General features: G+C 34.6%; 1 protein-coding gene across 2 annotated transcripts in view; it reads left to right on the forward strand.

The window, feature by feature from the left end:
- The first annotated feature begins 2,392 nt into the window (after positions 1-2,392).
- The window catches only part of DNTT (DNA nucleotidylexotransferase), a 76,732-nt gene continuing 60,052 nt past the window's right edge, over positions 2,393-19,072 (forward strand). Inside the window, exons 1-4 of one of the 2 annotated variants that reach the window (XM_032445538.1) lie at positions 2,393-2,952; positions 4,056-4,135; positions 6,788-6,962; positions 12,892-13,020. In XM_032445538.1, coding sequence (XP_032301429.1) covers positions 4,062-4,135; positions 6,788-6,962; positions 12,892-13,020 — 378 coding nt within the window. In that variant the 5' untranslated portion in view covers positions 2,393-2,952; positions 4,056-4,061. Of the gene's footprint in view, positions 2,953-3,932; positions 4,136-6,787; positions 6,963-12,891; positions 13,021-19,072 lie in introns of those variants that run through there. The other variant, XM_015867283.2, reaches the window with a different exon arrangement.

Below are 19,072 nucleotides of genomic sequence, written 5' to 3' on the forward strand. Positions count from 1 at the left end.
CGAAGTGGAAATGCTTCCAGGAATTACAGACATGAATAGAAAGTAACTCCTGCCAAGGATTATCACCAATTACTTTTTCCATGTTGCAAGGGGGTACCCTATTCCCTTGCTTTGTTTATCTCTGTAATATCACTCTTCCTTGTTTTCTTCAGAAAGGGCTTACAGGAACAAACCATTCCCTATGCACAGCTATGCATAGAATCAGTTTAAAAAAGCTGTCAGCTCCTAATATTATTTCTACATGGACAATTTCTGAGATATGTCACTAAATTCATTCTCATTCAGATTTTCATTCCCAGTATGGGGAGAAAAAGGAGAGATAAGTATCTATTTTAACCATGCACATCAGAAATTTTATACATTTGATGGCAATGCCTTCTAGGTTTCATGTCCTACCTAAGCCTGCTCTGTTTTTCTTTCCAAATACTATGATGCAGCCAAGTAATCACACTCAAAGCATACCATCATCACTTTCTCAAAATACTTGGTCACCTGGATGTATTACAGTATTTAATCAAGCATATATGCTTCAAAATATGTCAATAGGTGCAATTCTTTCCACATGGAGGAGTTCAGTGACTTTGCACTTCCATGTCAGGCACTGTTGTGTCAGACAATGATTCTAAAACAAAAAAAGTTAAGGAAATGTAAATCTGTGAAATGATTGTGTGAGGCAGTATTAAACCAATGTTAAATTAAAACCCAAAGATGTATGCAATCACTTCTCTAGTTTTTATTGATAGTGCTTAAGAGGTGCTTTCCTGAAGGTTGGTATCCTGTTGTGCTGCATTAAAAGCACCTGCCACCACTTCTGACTCCTCGCAGGAAAGCTATATAAAATAGGCAAGTAACATTTTATAAAATATTTACAGTACAGTTCATATGAAAGCAGGGCACTAAAAGATTATCTGATAGAAATCCGGAAAGTGCAGTGAAAGCACATGAGTACGGACATTGAGAGCAGCTGTACTGCACTTCCCAGAAACTGCTCTATTCCCCTGAGCAACTTCCTTTGGAGTTGGATCAGCACTGAGGGCTAAGGCTGAGCCCTGCAACAGGCAATGCCTGCAGGCTGCTTGGCTGGCTGCTGCTTCACACTGAAACATCTCTTTCTTAATCTGTGCCTTTGATAGTTCATGACACTGATCTGCAGCAACAACATCTGAAAGGAGAAACATGCTCTAGATTTCCCTGTAGGGACTTGAGCCACCCTAAAGGTCAGGAGTCTGGAAAAGTTGCACTGAGCTAGGGCAAGGTTTTAGTTTTAGGCCACTTATCATGTGTAGTGGGAATGGGGTGTTGCTTGTGGCTTTAGGCTGTTGATCCCACATAGAGAATGTGAAGTGTAATATGTGGTGCCGTGACTCAGGCAACAGAATGCTGCATCATAAACAACAGACACAATTTTTTTCTCTGCTGTATTTGCTCTTTCCCTAAAGCCTGTTCTATTTTCCCGTGTTACTGAAAAAATATTATAATGCAAGGTTGTAGGAGAGCAGATTTTTCACTCAGCTGGGATATGGAAATGCTGTTAATTTTAGAAGGTATGCTTAATAAAATTGCATCACTGGCAGAGACATTTCCATGACATTATGCTGTACTTATTAGACAAAGAAGACCTTTTTGCATTAGGTTCAAAGCCAGAAATCGATTTCCAAAGAAGCCGGATACCTACCTGGCTTTGGTTTTGAAAATCTCAGTAGGCCTCCATTTGCATCTTTTTTGCACCTAAATATCCTTGAAAATCCAGCTCAAGAGTTATAAGGATAACACAAAGGAATAGTAACTTATGTTTTTCATGCCAGAAGGGTTTTACTGGCAATGAGCATCTTGATGTTACACTGGGGGAAATTAGATTTGCATGTTTGAGAGCACTGAATTAATTATAACATAAAATAAGACTTTGTTTAACATATGTAAAGAATCTGTTCTCAAATACATTATTCCTTGTAGGGTTCAAGATAAACTATTTTTCTAAGCATGGGGAGGATGTAGATAGGAAATAGCCAGTGTTCAATGGTTGATCAGTTGTCTAGAAAACAGACATGGAACAGCCACAACAGATTGTTCAACCTTAATGCCAAACCCATCAATACTAATTTATTTTTTTGTTCTGCTTCTTTTGCTTAAGCCTCTTAAAGTCTGCTTGTTCATTTTCTAGTTCTATGAAAATATCTCACATAATTTAAAAAATAACCTTGAGATGATTTATTTTGACTATTTTAATGTTATGAACCAGAAAGAGGAACAGATATTTTGGCTTCTGGGTTATCCTTAGGCGATGAGAGAAATGAATGGAATCTAGTCTATGTACAGAACTACATAATGTTTTTTTTCATGGCCTCAGGAAGACCTCAGAGGTAAAAGCTCTGTATTAATTTTTGGTGGTTAATTTCTACTCTGATGAAAACTGTTTCTTTACATCAGCAGTATAACAGTTGAAACAGCATCAGCTATAGGGCTGGGAGAATGTCAGTAGTACTTTTTATAACTTAATTTTAAACTTGTGGCCATAATTGCAGGAAACAGGTTTTGAGTCATTTTTCCACAACTCAGGTTTTATATCCATCCATGGTAAAATGACTGAAAATAAAGTTGATAGACTTGACTTAGGCAGGATTTTTCACCTTGCTTCTCCGCTGAACATGAGCAATGAGAGTTGCAAGATATAACATTTCTGACACATTCTGAAGGACTGGCAAAATCTAAATTCTCTGCTACAGTAAAAATAAAAATCCAACTTGACATAGAAATGGGGCTATTTACCACTGAAGTAGTATTTGTGCTGAAATAGATGCGCATACTCTAAACTTGGTTGTTTGCACTCACTTTGTGCTGTTCGAAATTCAGGGTCATATCTAAATGGATCCAACTTGAAGAAGCATGTCTGCAATAAATTTTAGTGAAGTTTTCTGATGACCAATACTGCTTGCTCTAGAACAGGGTGCGCAGGTATGTAGCCTTCATAATCTCCTCTGTACTTAGGGGGTCACTGGGTGCTTAAAAGCAGGGAATAATTTTCTCTGCTGATCCTGATGCAGATAGCAATGAATTCCAGATCAGGTGATAGAAAGCACTGACAGCAGTGTGTGCCAAAGCTATGTTTAAACTCATCTCTAATGTGTTCTTTTTGTCTTCATATACTGTATTTTTAAATCAGTAATTTATTTTATTGTAAATTTCACTTCAAAAGTTACTTGTTTGCTCTCCTAAGAGACTTTTTTTTTTTTTCTTTTTTTTTTTTTTTTTTTTTTTCCCCCCCTCTCTATTTCCATTTTGCTCCATCCCAGGGGATATTCAAGGCCAGGCTGGATGTAGCTCTGGGCAGTCTGGTCTGATTGAAGCTAGATGATCACTGTGGTCCTTTTCAACCTAGGCCATTCTATGATTCTATTTATTTATTTATTTTTAAATAAAAGATTTAATTACATAGATGTAACAACTATACGGATTTAACGTTCTAAAACATATTTTTGTATACTGTTATTAAGATGTATTCTAAGAAATGGCTCATAAGAAATGATAGGAAGATTTTATTAATATGTTGAAAATCAGTGTTCCCTGCAGTTTGTTAAAAGTAAGCCTTGGAATAATATTGAAAGCAGAACTAATGGAATTGTGCAATTAAATGAGCAGAAGATCTCGCCTGTTATTTTGAACAGTCTTTTTCCATGATTATTATTATTTAGATGAAGCCTTCACAGATTAATGTCTGTTTTAAGGAATTAAGCCATAGTTTTCATCTCTCTGGAGTAGTTCTGTCCCAGTAGTCTTAGGTGATAGTTGGCAATGTTACTGCTTATGTAGCATTTGTTTTTGGTTTCAGAGGGGAAACAAAGTAAAATAACTTCAGTGGGTGGCAACCTTAGATACAGGTGCTGCCTGGCTGAAAGCTTTCCTTTTACCAAAGTGAAAACACTTCTGCTTTGACCATGGAGAGGATCAGACCTCCAACTGTAGTCTCCCAGAGGAAAAGGCAGAAGGGAATGTATTCCCCAAAACTTTCCTGTTGTTATGAAATAAAATTCAATAAGCCTGTCATTTTTATTATGCAGAGAAAGATGGGGATGACCAGAAGGACATTTTTGATGGAACTGGCAAGAAGGAAAGGCTTCAGAGTAGAAAGTGAGCTAAGGTAGGAAAATGTTTATATTCTTAGAAAAAACATGTAGTGATGCTGCTTGAAATGTTTGAATGCAGTAAATGCATTAATTCGAATGACTGCTGTTGAAATATTTGCCTATACATTCTGTGGATATACTTTGCTCTTTCCACTATAATGATGTTTCAGTTTTCAGTCTATGTTACAAAAGTGTGATTCATTTTTTGCTATCTTCTGGATAGAGATTTAGAAGAACACAAACACTAGCAAAAATTCTTGTTTATACCTCAAAAATTCATGGTTCCAATTTGTCTCAGGGCTGACAATTCTAACACATTTGCCCCTCTCAGTCTGCTGTTTCTCATGATGAAAATAAAAAAAAGTAAATTTTGAGCATGAGAATGTTTCTTATGGGATTCGTTTCTGTGCATTTGTGTAATTTCAAGCAAACAATGAAATCTCTCTACCTGGCCTAAATCAGACATTATTTGTTTACCCCTTGAATTCAGGTAATTTTTATTATAAATTCCACATCCAGTTCCTGAAATGAAAAATAAATATATGGGATGAAAAATGCAGTTGTTGTAGAGGCATTTCCCTACAACATCTCTAGAATTCTATTATTCGATCTTCCTCTGAGTAATACCTTTCTGTGAGGTTTGTGGTTACTGGCTCAGGCTTTAGTACAGTTTGGGAGACTACTGAGGAAAGGCCTAGGAATGAAACACTGTAGGTGCTGCATTCCAGATGGAAGATATAATCCAGTGGTAGGTTTATATGGTGGTGCTTAGATATTCCTACTCATTTTGAAGGAATCCTTCCTCCATATAGTGCTTTTCATGAGCACTAGTTATATCATTATGCAGCTTTCTGAAACCTGCATAGTTATATAGGCTTTCTGAAAAGCTGAAAGAAAACAAAGTATTGATATATCTCTGCATCTGTTTGTACATAGTATGCATCTAGGCTTTTCCTATAAAAAGTTGTTTCCACAGATTTTTTAGTATCATCAACTTAGAAAGACCGAGGAAGGAAGAAATGATTTGTATAGTACGTTCCAAGTTGGTATTAAACAGAAATAGGCAATTAGCATCTGATACAAAATTAATTAAATTTTCAGGAAATAAAATGAACTGATTTATTCTATATCCTTTATTAACAATCTGAGGACGGAGTAGAGGGTTTATGTGGGCTGCTTTGGCACAGTTATTTATTGCTAGTGCTTAAGACTTTCTGCAAGTTGTATGCAACTCAAGTGCTGTGTTTAATTTCAACTTAGTTGCTAATAGGTAAAACAGAACTATTTAACTCTTGATTTATTTATTTATTTATTTTAGAAATGCAAGAGAAAATGCTAAATTTATTACATTCTGTGCCAAGAGGAAAGCACGGCTGTACAGGTACCAGAGGAAACTGGTGCATCTCAGCTAAACAGCTGCTGCAAGCATAGTGATGGCAAAGTTCCCAGATCTGTAGCTTGGTACAAACACATTACATATGGATGTTTTATATAAAATGAAATAAACCACAGGAAGCAGAAGTTTTATATCTCTGATTTTTTTTTTAATTTTTTTTTTTTCTTTTTTCACTCAAGTAAGGATATTACAGTTTAATGTAGGACCTAGTAGGGTTAAATAATAAAAAAATGTATTTAATAGAAAGTAATAGAACCTAGATCTGCTGTCTTTCACATCAAAATACACTGGGCAGAAGAGAGAGATTTTGCTATGCCATGACATTTTTCTTATTTCTAAAGCATAGCGTAGTCAACAAATTATTTATCTTTTCATCAGAGAGAGTTATATGGTAACACTTTTCTGTGCTATGGCTCTACAGCTGTGTCTAGAGGTTTAATAAAGTTAGTAATTATCATGGGGACAGACTAAGACATTTTATTGGTTCCCAGAATGTATTATGCTCTCATTCTTTCTTGGTAGAAAGCGCAGAGCAATGTCATTTTCATAATAAACTATGATGGCATTTTTTACAAAGATACTCTGATACATCAAAATGAACATAGTGTAAAAACCTTTGTGCTACTGTAGTCAGTGTCCACATAACTGCTTTGTAATTTATTGAACAGTAACTCAAACTGAAAATGTTATACAAATCTAGGATATCAAATTTGTAAGAAGTTGACATCTTAGTAGCAAAGAAGAGCGAGCACATAATTTGTAAGATTTAACTCTGTTATGTGTAAAGAGCTTAATGCAAGTACATAAAAGATAAATTTCAAAGAAATATTACCAGGTGCAAAGCTTTAAAGAGTGATTGTTAACAGCCTTTTTAATAGTGTGTGAAGCTTTCCTTCATTGTTTGGAAATCTTGAGAGGAAGGTTGTCAGGTACTGTAAAAGAAGCCTTTTCATTATAATGATGCTTGTGCAAGCAAAATATTTTCAGAGTTGCAAAAATGAGTAATAAGATGGTATCTTACCGTAGTGCCTAAAGAAAGAAAATACTGCACTTATAGGTGTTGTCAGGATAAAGTCTTTCCTCAAAGCAGATTCAGCAACTGCAATAGACATATTGTGATATGAAAATGCATCTGCTTCCCACAACCTAACATAAAATGTATACAGCAATTTTCAGGAAATGCATGGTAGGTAAACATGGAAATAGCATTTCTGTAGCAGTGTTTTGCTGGATTCAGGAAGAAAACTACTTTTTCTGTATTTCTTGACAGTGACTCTGTCACTCATATTGTGGCTGAGAACAACTCTTACCCAGAGGTGCTGGACTGGCTGAAAAGACAAGCTGTGGGTGACAGTTCCAGATTTGAAATATTGGATATTTCCTGGCTCACAGCCTGCATGGAAATGGGAAGACCAGTTGATTCAGAAATGAAGTATTGCCTTGTGGTAAGATGGGTGTAAATGTAGCGTGAATGCAGTGTTGTTCAAAGTGAATGACTGTGATTTATTTATTTAACATATATACATAAAAAATTGAATTGCAATGCAATTTTAGAATCTTAATACATTTTTCATAGAGTTATTTAAATGACACTGCTTTAGCAAATTAAGAGGAAGACCTGCCATGCCTTTTCTAACATCCAAACCTCTGTCTGGCAGTGCGGAGTTACTTGCTCTCACATGTTACAAGCTGAAATTATATCCATCATTCCTGTAACAGGGGTGCTATTAAAGGGGGAGCATCCATCAATAAAGTGTGTGCTTTGTTGTGGTGCTTGTGGTATTTCCACAAACACTTTAACATCACAGTAAATGTCCCTTTGAGAGGAATGTATTCTAATTCTAATGGCCTCCTGGTTAGAATACTTTGCATCTTCAAAATGATAGGAAAAGAAGAAAACCTTTGCTGTTTGAAATGATCAGGTAACTGTGGTTGTTTAGGGACCTGTGAGGGCTGCAGCAGTTCGCAGACATGTATTAAAATTTTGGCACCATAGCATAAAACTGTGATAAGAAATAAAGGTATCATTATATTGCGTTATCTGTCAATTTGAGCTGCAATTTGGAGATTATTGCAAATCTGGGGCTGCTTATTTGGTAGCGTTTGACCTTGAAGCATTGAATGACAATACATTTTACTCTGATCTATATCTGACAAAATTGTGTTCTAATTTCTCAAACTGGAGGATAGTGTGAAATGGTGATATACAATATCCCCAGTACAGACTGTAAATAACTGTGTCCAGTGATGCCCATGAATACTGTGCACAGCATGACAATATCAGGTGCTGCTGGGCTGAGAAATAGGCCCTGTGCTGTGCCAGGATGGATGACTTCCGCTGTTCTACAACCACTTGAGCCTCACACCAATGGAGATGTACTGGCAAAGAAGAGTACCTTATGCATCAGAAGAGTTGCAAGTATGATCTAACTCTCTCTGAAGTGAAGGATTCTTGCTGATTTTAGAGGATCTAGATTAGGCTCTATGTGAATGATGACCCTGTTGCAAAATAATAGTGGGAACACTTGTGAATGCTGGAACCAGAGAAGCGTGTACAGTGTATCTTATTGTTAAGCATAGAATGCTTGAATATTAAGCAACACTATCCCCCTGTTTTCTTCTTCATCCTAATGTTTAAAATATGAAATATGATTTATAAGCATCACCCTTCACCAACATAAAATGTAGTTTCTGAATAATTCTTCGATCATTTTTAATTGCCAGGAACTATTCCCCAGCATCTTGCAATTAAGAGTTACTGTTTAATAACACTTTAAAAATAAATAATACATCAGATGGAGCTGTCGCTCTCCAATGCAATGTAATTCCATAAGACAGAGTACATGTTTATTTTTGCAATCCTTACAATTAAGGATTCTTGCAGTATATTTGCAGTATTTCCTGTGAATCTGCTGAAGGGAGAATATACTCAGGTAATTACCACAGAGCAAGAAAAAACACACAAAAACAAATCTATGTAATCTCACAGAAAAAATTCTTAAAAATACAAAAACTGGGGATGAAAAGAAGTCTCTAAACAAGAAACAAATCCTAAACATGACTGGAATGTTGTGATTTTTGTTGAAAGTTTTACATCAGGATTTAAAAGTAATCTAAAACACCTTCTTAAATACCTATGGATTCAGATTTCTCAGGAAATATTTGTCCCATTTCAAATATCATTTTCCCTTTGTCTCTCTCCAGAATGTCTCAAATTATCCCAAAGCTGCTTTTTTTTTTTTTTTTTTTTTTTTTTTAAATAACTGAGATAAGTTTTCTTTAATAGAAAAATGTCTTTTTGGAATACTGCTAGAGCAGACCATTGTAGTACTTTAACTCTGGCTCTGCAAGTGTAAGCTTTTATTTTTATTAAAATATTAAGATTAAATATTAATAAATATGTGGTGCAATAAGCAAGTTAATGACAACTATAATGTGAACTCTTAAACCAGTCTTAATTATACAGTGACTGTTAAGTAATAAACAATTTTGTAAAGCAATCAAGGAAGGAATAGAAAAGATTCTAGAATTCCAGCAAACTTAAAATTATTTTTAATACTGTGATTTTATTTTTCTGCTTCAAGATGGAAGGACTGAAGTAAAGTTTAATTTTCTTTTTAAGTACCAGGCTAAGCTTATACATAATTTAACTTAACTGGATTTTCACTGAAGACAAATCTGGTCCATTGTGTCAGTTTAGTACAATGTGAAATGAAAGTAAATTAACAAACCTTTAACTCAGGCTGTTGTGAAGGTTTTGAAATAAAAGAAATGAATTACAGTAAGTGAATGAGTTGGATGAAGTTTCATTACGGGTAAATTGGAGGTAAAAATTTCCATTAATATCAATAGTAATGAGATTTTATCAGATCTTGTAGCAGACTATTTGGAAGGTTTTTTTTTCCTTCAGGACACTTATTTTAATGCACTGTGGAGAAGACATGTCCTTCTCCATGCAAAACAAGGGGAATGAAGTCAGTGTTACAGACCATTAACTAATATATTAATTATAATTGTCACTATAGTACACCTTTCTCTGATTGTGAATGATTGGAGTGATGCTCAGGTGTTCAAATGGTTTATATAGTATAAAAGGCTAGGTGACCAAATGTAGGCTGTTCTGAATCTTTGGTGGTTCATTCAGTAACAGTTGACTTTTATAGTCAATAGCCACCACTTAATTTTTCAGGCCCCACGGTGTGGTATCTGACCATCTTCTTCAAAGGGAAATAAAAATATTTCTCTACTTGAGAAATGTCTTTGCCCCACTGAGCAAAAAGAGCTGCATTATTTATTTATTTATTTATTTATGTTTTGCAGTGTAAAATCCACTGCAAGCAGGTGGGTATTCTGGTCAATAACCTGAAAGGAAACAAAGGATTTGTGAGGTCGTTCCAGTATTGTAAGGTAGTGCTGCTTCCTAGGTTATAGAAAAGGAAGAGTTAGAGAGGAAGCTTTCAGATTGATTTAAAATAAAAACAAAAACAAACCCAGTGATGGGCACCCACACCAGCCCTGGGGGCTGTTCTGTGCTTAAAATCTCCTTGACTTTTCCTCACTCAGAACCCAAAAATTTGTTCTTATCTCTTCAGCTTCCCCCCCACCTCCCTTTCATTTTATTTGGAAGGCAAACAGATTTATTTCCTTTAACAAAGGATCTCCCTACCTATTAGGAAAAGGTACCACGTATTTTGATCCCCTGCTGCATCATGTGTCAGGCAACTCACATTTAACATTTTCCTGTGTGTCTCACTCTATTGCCCCGTGAAAGAGAAGAGGCTGTAACTAATGGAAGAAATCCTTCATACTGACAAGTTTGGATTTCCAGAAAATAAAAAGAAACTTATCAACTAGCTGCCTTATCTTCATAAAATGTTGGATATCAGCAGACTTTATTATTTGATCAATGCTGTGTGGACTTCACAAAGCTGCTGGCTCTTGAATAATGGGGCCTGATGCAGCCTGTAGTATCTGTACAACTTATTCACTGCTGCAGCATTTTCCCTCATTGTTATTTCTGTTATATTTCAATTGGTTTTTGGTTGGTTTGTTTGTTTTTAAATTGTGTTGACAAAGCAAAGTAATCCCCTACAAGATTAATTTTGCACCTAAGCCTGTCTACTATAAAAAATTAATGCTGACTTTCTTGCCTCTGCCATGCGGGAAATGTCACTGTGCGGGAATGCCAGTTCTGTCCACAGTTATAGCAGCCCAGACATGGGGTGTAAACAATGACTGCATCTAGCAAGAAATCTGCCTACCTGTTTGGATGTTTTTCAGTGTGTGTCCCTTTGTAATTTACCATAAATATCTCTTTAACATACTGGAGTTATTTGAAAAAAAATAAAAATGATTTTTGAAAGCTTGTATTTTTCCTCATCCATACTACCAATTATTTTGAGGTATTGTGAGTTTCCAAGATTGCTTGTATTATGCTATAGTTTCCCCTGGGCTAAATTTTAGGGATGTCCTATAATGTATACAAATTCTCCCATCTGTTGTTCCCACCAATAAGCAATATACCTCCTAGTTTGCTGATGATAGGAGATCATCTCTGTGGTCCTCAATCAGGCATCACAATATTTCTTACAAATCAAACTATAGTAATTCCAGATTGCTAGACCTTTTTTATGTCAGTTTCTAGCCTGAGTATCTTATATAATCAAGAAGCATAACTACTGCTAAGTAAGAAAAATGCTTGGTTATCTTTGCTAGGGCAGGTGCAGGATGATTGTGCTAGTCTATCACCCTCTTAACTACATAGTTACTGCATTCATTTGTCAATTCTCAATTAATATTAGCCAGGTAATGTTATACATAGGCCTATTGTTCTTAGCTAGTGTGTCTAGGTATTAATGAAAATAATAGCTTATTATATATTCAATTTAGTAAAATGCTGTTCAGTCTTTTCATCTGATGCTGTCATTTCAAGCAGTAATCAGTTGTAGCTTTATGACTTAAAATCAATTGTGAAGTATAATTCATGAAGGTGTGCTGGAGTAGATGAGTAGTCTTGTTTATTCTGACTGAAACCCATCTTGGTCTTACACACAAAATAACTTCCTTTCAGTGTTTACTATGAAAACTGCCGTATAATTCAGCACTCCTTCAACTGTGCAAGCATGTGCCTTTTGTGTGTGTGAATACTATTATTTAAGCGCTCTGAATCAAATACAAAGGCAATTTAGCGTGAAATTATATGTTGTGTGTGTAGAGGGCGCATGCACATATTTAAAGATTTGCCTAGCATAGATGTTATCTTTATGCCTGCATTGCTTTTGATAAAGGGAAGAAAGGGGCCATCATTGAATTGTTAGGGTGAAAATTTTCTCAGTGTATCTGTGTGAATTTTTTTTTTTCATTGAACCATTTCCCTGTGGTTTTTGGATAATACAATAAAATATATTTCTGACAGATCTGCCAAATCTTTTTAGACAAAATGACAAATAGCAAGAAACCTACAGAAGTCCTAAGAACACTTTGGGAGTTTTCAAAATATTTGAGATTTCAGTACTTCTTATGAAAGCAAAGGAATTAAAATACTGGTCACATAAAGTATCAGAAAAGCTGCTGCCAGGTTGTCTTTTTCCAGTTGCTCACGGATCAGGACACTTGCACACTGAGGACTCTCTTTTGCCAGTGGGGATGTGACTCTGCATATCCTAACTTTCAGCAGAATTCCCTTTGCACCTTGCTACAGTGTCTCCTGAGGTGAATCGCCCACAGACTTTATGTTGACCCTGGTGCATTTTGCATGACACAAAATTAGGGGAAAAGAGAATGAACACAGTGGCCTGGTAGTTAAAACCCTCCCATGTAAGATTTCACACCTGGCACCTTTTCTTTGTTCAGGTGAACACCTGAAAATAATGTCTGAGTTGTGTCAGTATGTCTTTTTCCAACCACTGAATATATAGATCAAAAAGTCAATTGTCTACATTTTTTTTCCTTCTCTGAGTAACATCCCTGATTTTCTATCAAATAATCTACTGTTTTCTCAAAAAATATCTCTTTTCTTACAAACTTATCTACTTCTAAACATTTGTAGTTTTTCAGTTTTACTGCAGTTGAATGGTAGTGCCATTGAAAACTCTTTGCAAGAACTGACCACAGTTGAAAAATGAATGAAAAATTCAGGTAATCAACAGACAAAATTTTAATGTCAGTGGAGCAGACATGACACTAAATATTTTTCCTAGGAAGATGGTAAGCATTATTATTCTCTAGCTGAATTAAAAGCTATATATTTCAGTCTCAGTTAATGTGGTGTTTGTTTCTTTTTTTTTTTGTGTGTGTGGTGTTTTGTTTGTTTTTTTTGTTTTGTTTTGTTGTTGTTTTTTTGCATTTTAAGCTATTTGATTGTTTTCTTAATAGGAACAAGCAGGGCAGTATCCTAGTCTGAAAACACCTGAATCTGAAGTGTCAGCATTTACTGCAAGCAAAGTATCCCAGTACTCGTGTCAAAGGAAGACAACATTAAATAACTGCAACAAGAAATTCACAGTAAGTAATGTTTCTTCCATGACAGAAAAAAAAAGTAAAATAATTAATACATCCCTGCTATCTATGATATCCTCATCAAATTCATGAGTTATAAAACACAATTGTAGCAAAAAAAAAAAAAAAAAGAAAAAAAAAGAAAGTTATAATTCTGCCATATTTAGGTTAAAATTGAGTGCTAGCTTGATTTCATTCATTGGGTGTTTTTGAAAATACTGTGAATCTTTAAATATACAATTAGCTCGTAAGTGCATATATATATATATATATTTTAAAACAAATGATAGAATGATATTCTGAAAATATCTTTATCATCTTATTTGATAAGATGGAAGTGATGATAAGCAAATATTGCTTTTGGTCAATTCATAATACTTCATAACTTCTTTGTTCCCTTCTCTTTTACCTAAATATTCAGTAATTTTAAGTGTATGCTTCAGATTTCCTCAGTTTCTTAGTTATGAAAACAGACTAGTATAATTACTTTTACATGAAAAGAAAAAAAATACCTTGTTCATTTAAATGGATATTTAAAACTTTCTATATATCTTATTTAATGCTCTTACCATTACACTCTTCAGTACGCACAAAGAATCTGGGTCGTGTGGTCTAAACTCTTAAGTTATTGTGCGTAATGGCTCCTGTTGACTGTCACCAACTGTTTGGAGACAGTCACTAGTCAATAGGAAACATTTTTCACAGTCTCCGGTGTAATTTAGTTTGAATAGATCTGGCATATACTTCAACAATAATACAAAACTCCTCTTAATCTCCCTTAGTTTTATTATTTATTTAATTATTGTTTATAACTGTCATGCTAGAATTTATATTTTTTTTGTGACTATATGTACATACAAATCATACAAATTAGTAATATTTATAAGATTTGGATAAAAAGAGTAGCACAAGGTAACAGTGATTTGAGAATAAATAACATTTACGATGTAAATACTAAAGAGCCCTGGGAATTCGGAACTAACACTAAATCTAGGAATGATTCCAAAATGTCTTCATCTGGAATGCGTAGTTCAAAATTGACCTGAGTTTTATATTCTAGTGTTTCTTTGAAGTAATAATCAAGTATACCAGTTATATAATAGCACTTATAGCGCAGAAGTGGACTAAGCTATTTCATCAAAAATTTTCCTTTTTTAGCAACTTGATCAGAATTTGATCGTACTTATTATTATCTTGGACTAGAAACCCTATTGAGGTCCCTTTCAACTTCTGTGATTCCAGCATTACCAAAACTGCTGCTCTTGGTTAGTGTGTTTTGCCTCCTGCTTAAAAAGACAAAGTTGTGTATTATTGTTATTGTTTAACCTTCTGAAAGTAGTCATTCCTTTTTGCTGTTTACAAAAATCAGGTTCATGCTGCTGTAGTGGAAGATGTAATATGGCCTAAAGGTTCTGTAAAACATGGCAATGAAGAGTGCTTTATTTCTACTCTTGCTTAAAATGATGGAATGTAGTAGTCCTTTTGAAAGTGAATGGCTTTTTGTTGAAGTTTAGAACATTGTCAGTTCATTCAGAAGATGAAAAATATAATTGTGATGAATAATAACTATGTACAATAGCCGCTCCTATAGGATATGAAGGTGTAGTGATATTTACTTCTTTAAGATATTGGTCACAAAAGGATCTGGAAAATTACATTCATTTTATGAGGATACATTTAAAAATTAAGAGATTGGGTACTAAAAGAAAATTTACTTCCAAGTTTTTACATTACTTTTTTCAGTTTTCAGATATTGAGTACTATAAGTCTGGTGAGTTATAGGGCTTGTCTTTACATTGTTGAATTCCTGAATATAGTCCAAGATTCAGTTCAAACTTCAGTGGAAAACTGTGATAACAGCAACAGATTAATTGAATACGCTTGTGTTTCAGCAGAGAGGCAGTCCCAACATTACTTTCAGGTTTATAATTTCAGCAACTTTAATGTCAGATTATAACTTGCATTTGATGAATAAATTTAGCTGAACACATTAGAAGGAGTGCAGTTCAATAACTAATAAGCTGAGACTTTCTTCAGATATCTTTGATATCAAACAGTTCTGAATCTGAGTGGAAATTAGGTTTTGCAGTGACAAAAATGGCAGTTTTTCATCCTTCTACTTTGAGATGAACTGTTCTGAGTTCATGCAGTATTTCTTTTCTGGAAGTGTCACTGGACAAGTTGATAGTGTCTAAATACCTGTTTAGCATCTGTGTCTAGAGAGTCATAGTGTAACTCATTAGGACTGTTGCTCTTTTTCTTCACCAAAGCTTGCAATGGCAGCAAACTGCAGCAGTTTGCCCATTCCCTGGAGACCTGCCAGTTTGCCTGCATAATGTCACAGGATTTTGGCTTCCATTTTTTCCCCCCATTTTTTGTGGCTTTTGTATTAAACCTGTGATTCATATTCTTGAGTAAAATTGTTCCAAAAGATTTTTCAGTGGAAGCTCATAGCAAATGCACTGAAGTGTTGGTATAATTCACTTGTATATGCTGTGGGCAGCCAACCATTAAATGACAGATTTTTCCTGGCTCAGTGCTGTACATCCTGAAAATTAGATCCAATCAGTCTTGAATTATGTTTTGATGATAGTATTTTGTTATAACAACTTCATATTGTGAGACAGAATTGAGAGAGCGAGTTCAATTTTCATAGAGATTTTCTGTTTTCTTCTGTTAGCTGGAAAACTCTGGGTTTTGATATTGCCTAGTAGAGGGGCACAAAGGTATTATTTGCTTATGCATTCTTGGGTGAACTCACTGATTTTTCTTTTTCTGGACTTTGTCCTGGTGCTCTGTATCAAGTTCTTTTCAATGAGTAGCAGTTAAGTTTGAGAAAGACTAGTATTTACTTTTGACATCTTTTTAAGGGCAAGAGAACAGTTGCTAATATGGCAGTGACATGCATACAGTGGGGCACTGAATTTCTTGGGAGAAACATGCTGGAGACTTTAATTCTGGAGATAAAACTGCAATTAGTGATAAGTTTATATTGGAAGTAAATTCACTGTATATTTCAGAATAAAATAACACTTATGAAAATCAAATGGCAGTGAGATTTGATGAGAAACAAGGACAATGACACGATTCAGTACACGTATATTTTCTATGTTCAGCTGTTTCATGTTTCATTATAGTGTAAGATCCAAGGAAGAACTTACAGAAGGTTGCAGCAAATCAATTTTATGTCATGGAAGGAGCTACAGAGTGGTTGGCAAAAAATGGTGTAGGTTTTCATGACTACGTTCTGCATGGAGCAAGTCCCAACCCAAACTATTTTTTCAAGCCTTGCATAGTGCTGCAAATCCCATTGTCTGTATAAAAAGTAGATCAAATATGTCAAATTAACGTGTGAAGGACAAGAATGTGGCATTGTGTGGCAGTTCATTGAAAGCAAACTCTCTCTAATTTGTTAGTCTCATGCATTTTTGTGTCACTGTGCCACACGTACTGTGGCCTCATGATACACAGCTTGGTACATATTGCCATGGCATTACTGATCTGCATGATTTAGAGGTGCACCTGAGTATGTAGCTTGGACTGTAGCTGTTCAGATGAATAAACGTGTAAAACAAAAGTGCAAATCATTTCACCCAGAGTTTGTACCATAACTTTTTTATTTTAGGTTTGCCTTAAACATTAATGCTATTCTCTGGTAATATTATTATAACATTCTTCTCTGCTTCTTTTGTAAATAGCTAGCCATTCTTCTCCTGTCCTGCTGAAAATATACACTCAGTGGCTGTGCTGTATTTTCTTGTGGTAAAACAAATGGAGTCATTCTGGTTCGCCCAAGGGGGGTTGTTGGATTTGAATATTAATACCAGGCAGCGACAAATTTCGTAAAGAAATTCTTCTGTGAAGAAAATGCAATCAAATTCTTACAGAAGAAACTAATTAAGTCAAAGGCAAATGGTTCTGTGATTCTGAGGCTTATTGCTAATGCTTCTGAGTGTTACTCTGCATAGGCTGTTACTCATGGTAATGAGAATGTAAATATTTAGCATGGGAAAGTTGCTTGGTTTTCTTTCCATTTTGCTAGAGAAAAAAGTAATCTGTATTTTATTTTCTCTTCTTTTTGTACCTAAAGAAGTACATATCAGTTATATCAGTAAATCAAGCACTTGCTATTATTCCATTTTAAGCCAAACCTCAGGAAAGTCTAATGAACTTGAGAGTTCTGTAGGTAGAAAACCAACTGAATACACTCTAAGTAACACATACTGACTTACTGACATAGCTTACTTCAATAAAGTAATATCATTATAATGCACATAATGCTTTTTCTGTTACTCTGTGTTTCTCATTTTCTTTGTTTATCCAGTTGGTATATAGAGTGACATGGTAAAATCTTTGAACTTGAGCAAGTATTGGGCTTTTCTGTTCAATTCAGAAAAATCAGAAGAATTCAGATTGAAACAAAATGGACTGTTTAATTTATATGGAAATTGCTTTTGTTAATTCTTCAGGTTGACTCAGATTTTTAAATTCTTGAAATAAGTACTTGAAATGATTTATTTTAGTATGAAAGGTATACAAAAACACTCCATGTCTTTTCCATTTGGCTCTTGAAATTAAAATTAACACTGGAGAAAGCTAAAAGAAAATTATTTGAATGTCTTGTTCATTTAAAATCTCCTTTAAATCATTTTGGTCACCTTTGAATAAATATGGGCAACAGCAACTTTGAGAACTAGAACTCATCCTACAGTTTGCTAATTATTTAATAAACTTGAAGAGTTAAACAGTGACTGAGAGAAAAAGTAATTCCAGTCAACTTGCTGCTCTTAGTATAATAGTATACGTGTTAAGGTATAATGTGAGATTTCTTATTTTCTTTCTTTTATTTTTTGATTAGTGTACTTAAATATTCAGCAGATTAAGCTCACCTCTACAGTAGTATGATATATATTTTTTCATTAGTGCACTTGCAGGCTCAAGTAAGACAGGGGCCTTTTTTTTATAAGGGATGCTGCACAATGTAGAAGACAATTCATGCTCCGGAGACTTCACAGCCCCAGAAAACAGTAAATGAAACATAGCAAGGGAAACACTGGCAGGGAGGTCTGAACTTTCCAAATTCACAAGGCAGAAGAGCAGTAGATACAGGTGTGGAAATACGACAAGTGATGTGCCCATGAGGCTGTAATGCTTTACTTACAAAATAGATTAGATTTAAAATACTTTTTCAATATATCTTCCCTCTGGTATTTTTCAATTTAATAATGGAAATGTCTCTTTACATAAATTTTAGACACATTCTTAAAAAATTTTGCGGGTAGCAATGGAACTGATCTAGAAGCCTTAACATTAGAAGAAGGATATTATGAAGCATAACCTGGAACTATTAAAAATGTTTGCTTTCCTGAAATGTGAGTGGTCTCATGCACTCTGATATTCATGTTGAAAATGCTTCTGGAGACAGAAAACAGCAACACTAAAATTTTTGTGTTTTTTTTTTTTTTTTTGGTTTTTTTTAGAATCATTCCAATCTATTAGTTGACAACATTGTTCTGTATTTTGATTCCACTGGAATTTCTAACTTTTATAATCTAATTTTTTTGTGCCCTTTTACTTGTGCCAGTTTCTTACTCATGTTATGGCATTTTAAATATTTAAGAATTAAGTAATAAATGTTAAATAAGCTTCAAAATTTATGTCAAAACACATCCAGTCTCTTTTAACGTAATTAATCAAAATCTTCTTGCACTTTTGCATCTGACCAGTATTTATCTGGAAGCTCATTCTGTCCCAAAATATTTCCATAGCCAAAGTCTCATTCACACATACTTCAGCTTCAGGCACAGATGGATTTTTGATGAATAGCTTTCAAAATAATAAAAAACTGAAATGTAGCTCAGCTATCTTTCACATTTAATTAAAGCAATCTCTACAGAAAACTGCAGAGCTTATGAAAATTCTCCACATTTAGAAGTCCTGGAAATTTAGTTTCCTTTTTAAACTAGTATTTGTTAATCTGAGTACGTAACTAACTGATCAAGAAGCTGGCAAGGTGCTTTCTGTTTAAAGTACTGAAGCTTAGAATAACATAAAGGTA

Source organism: Coturnix japonica, chromosome 6, assembly GCF_001577835.2.
Source record: "Coturnix japonica isolate 7356 chromosome 6, Coturnix japonica 2.1, whole genome shotgun sequence".
Taxonomy (NCBI): domain Eukaryota; kingdom Metazoa; phylum Chordata; class Aves; order Galliformes; family Phasianidae; genus Coturnix; species Coturnix japonica.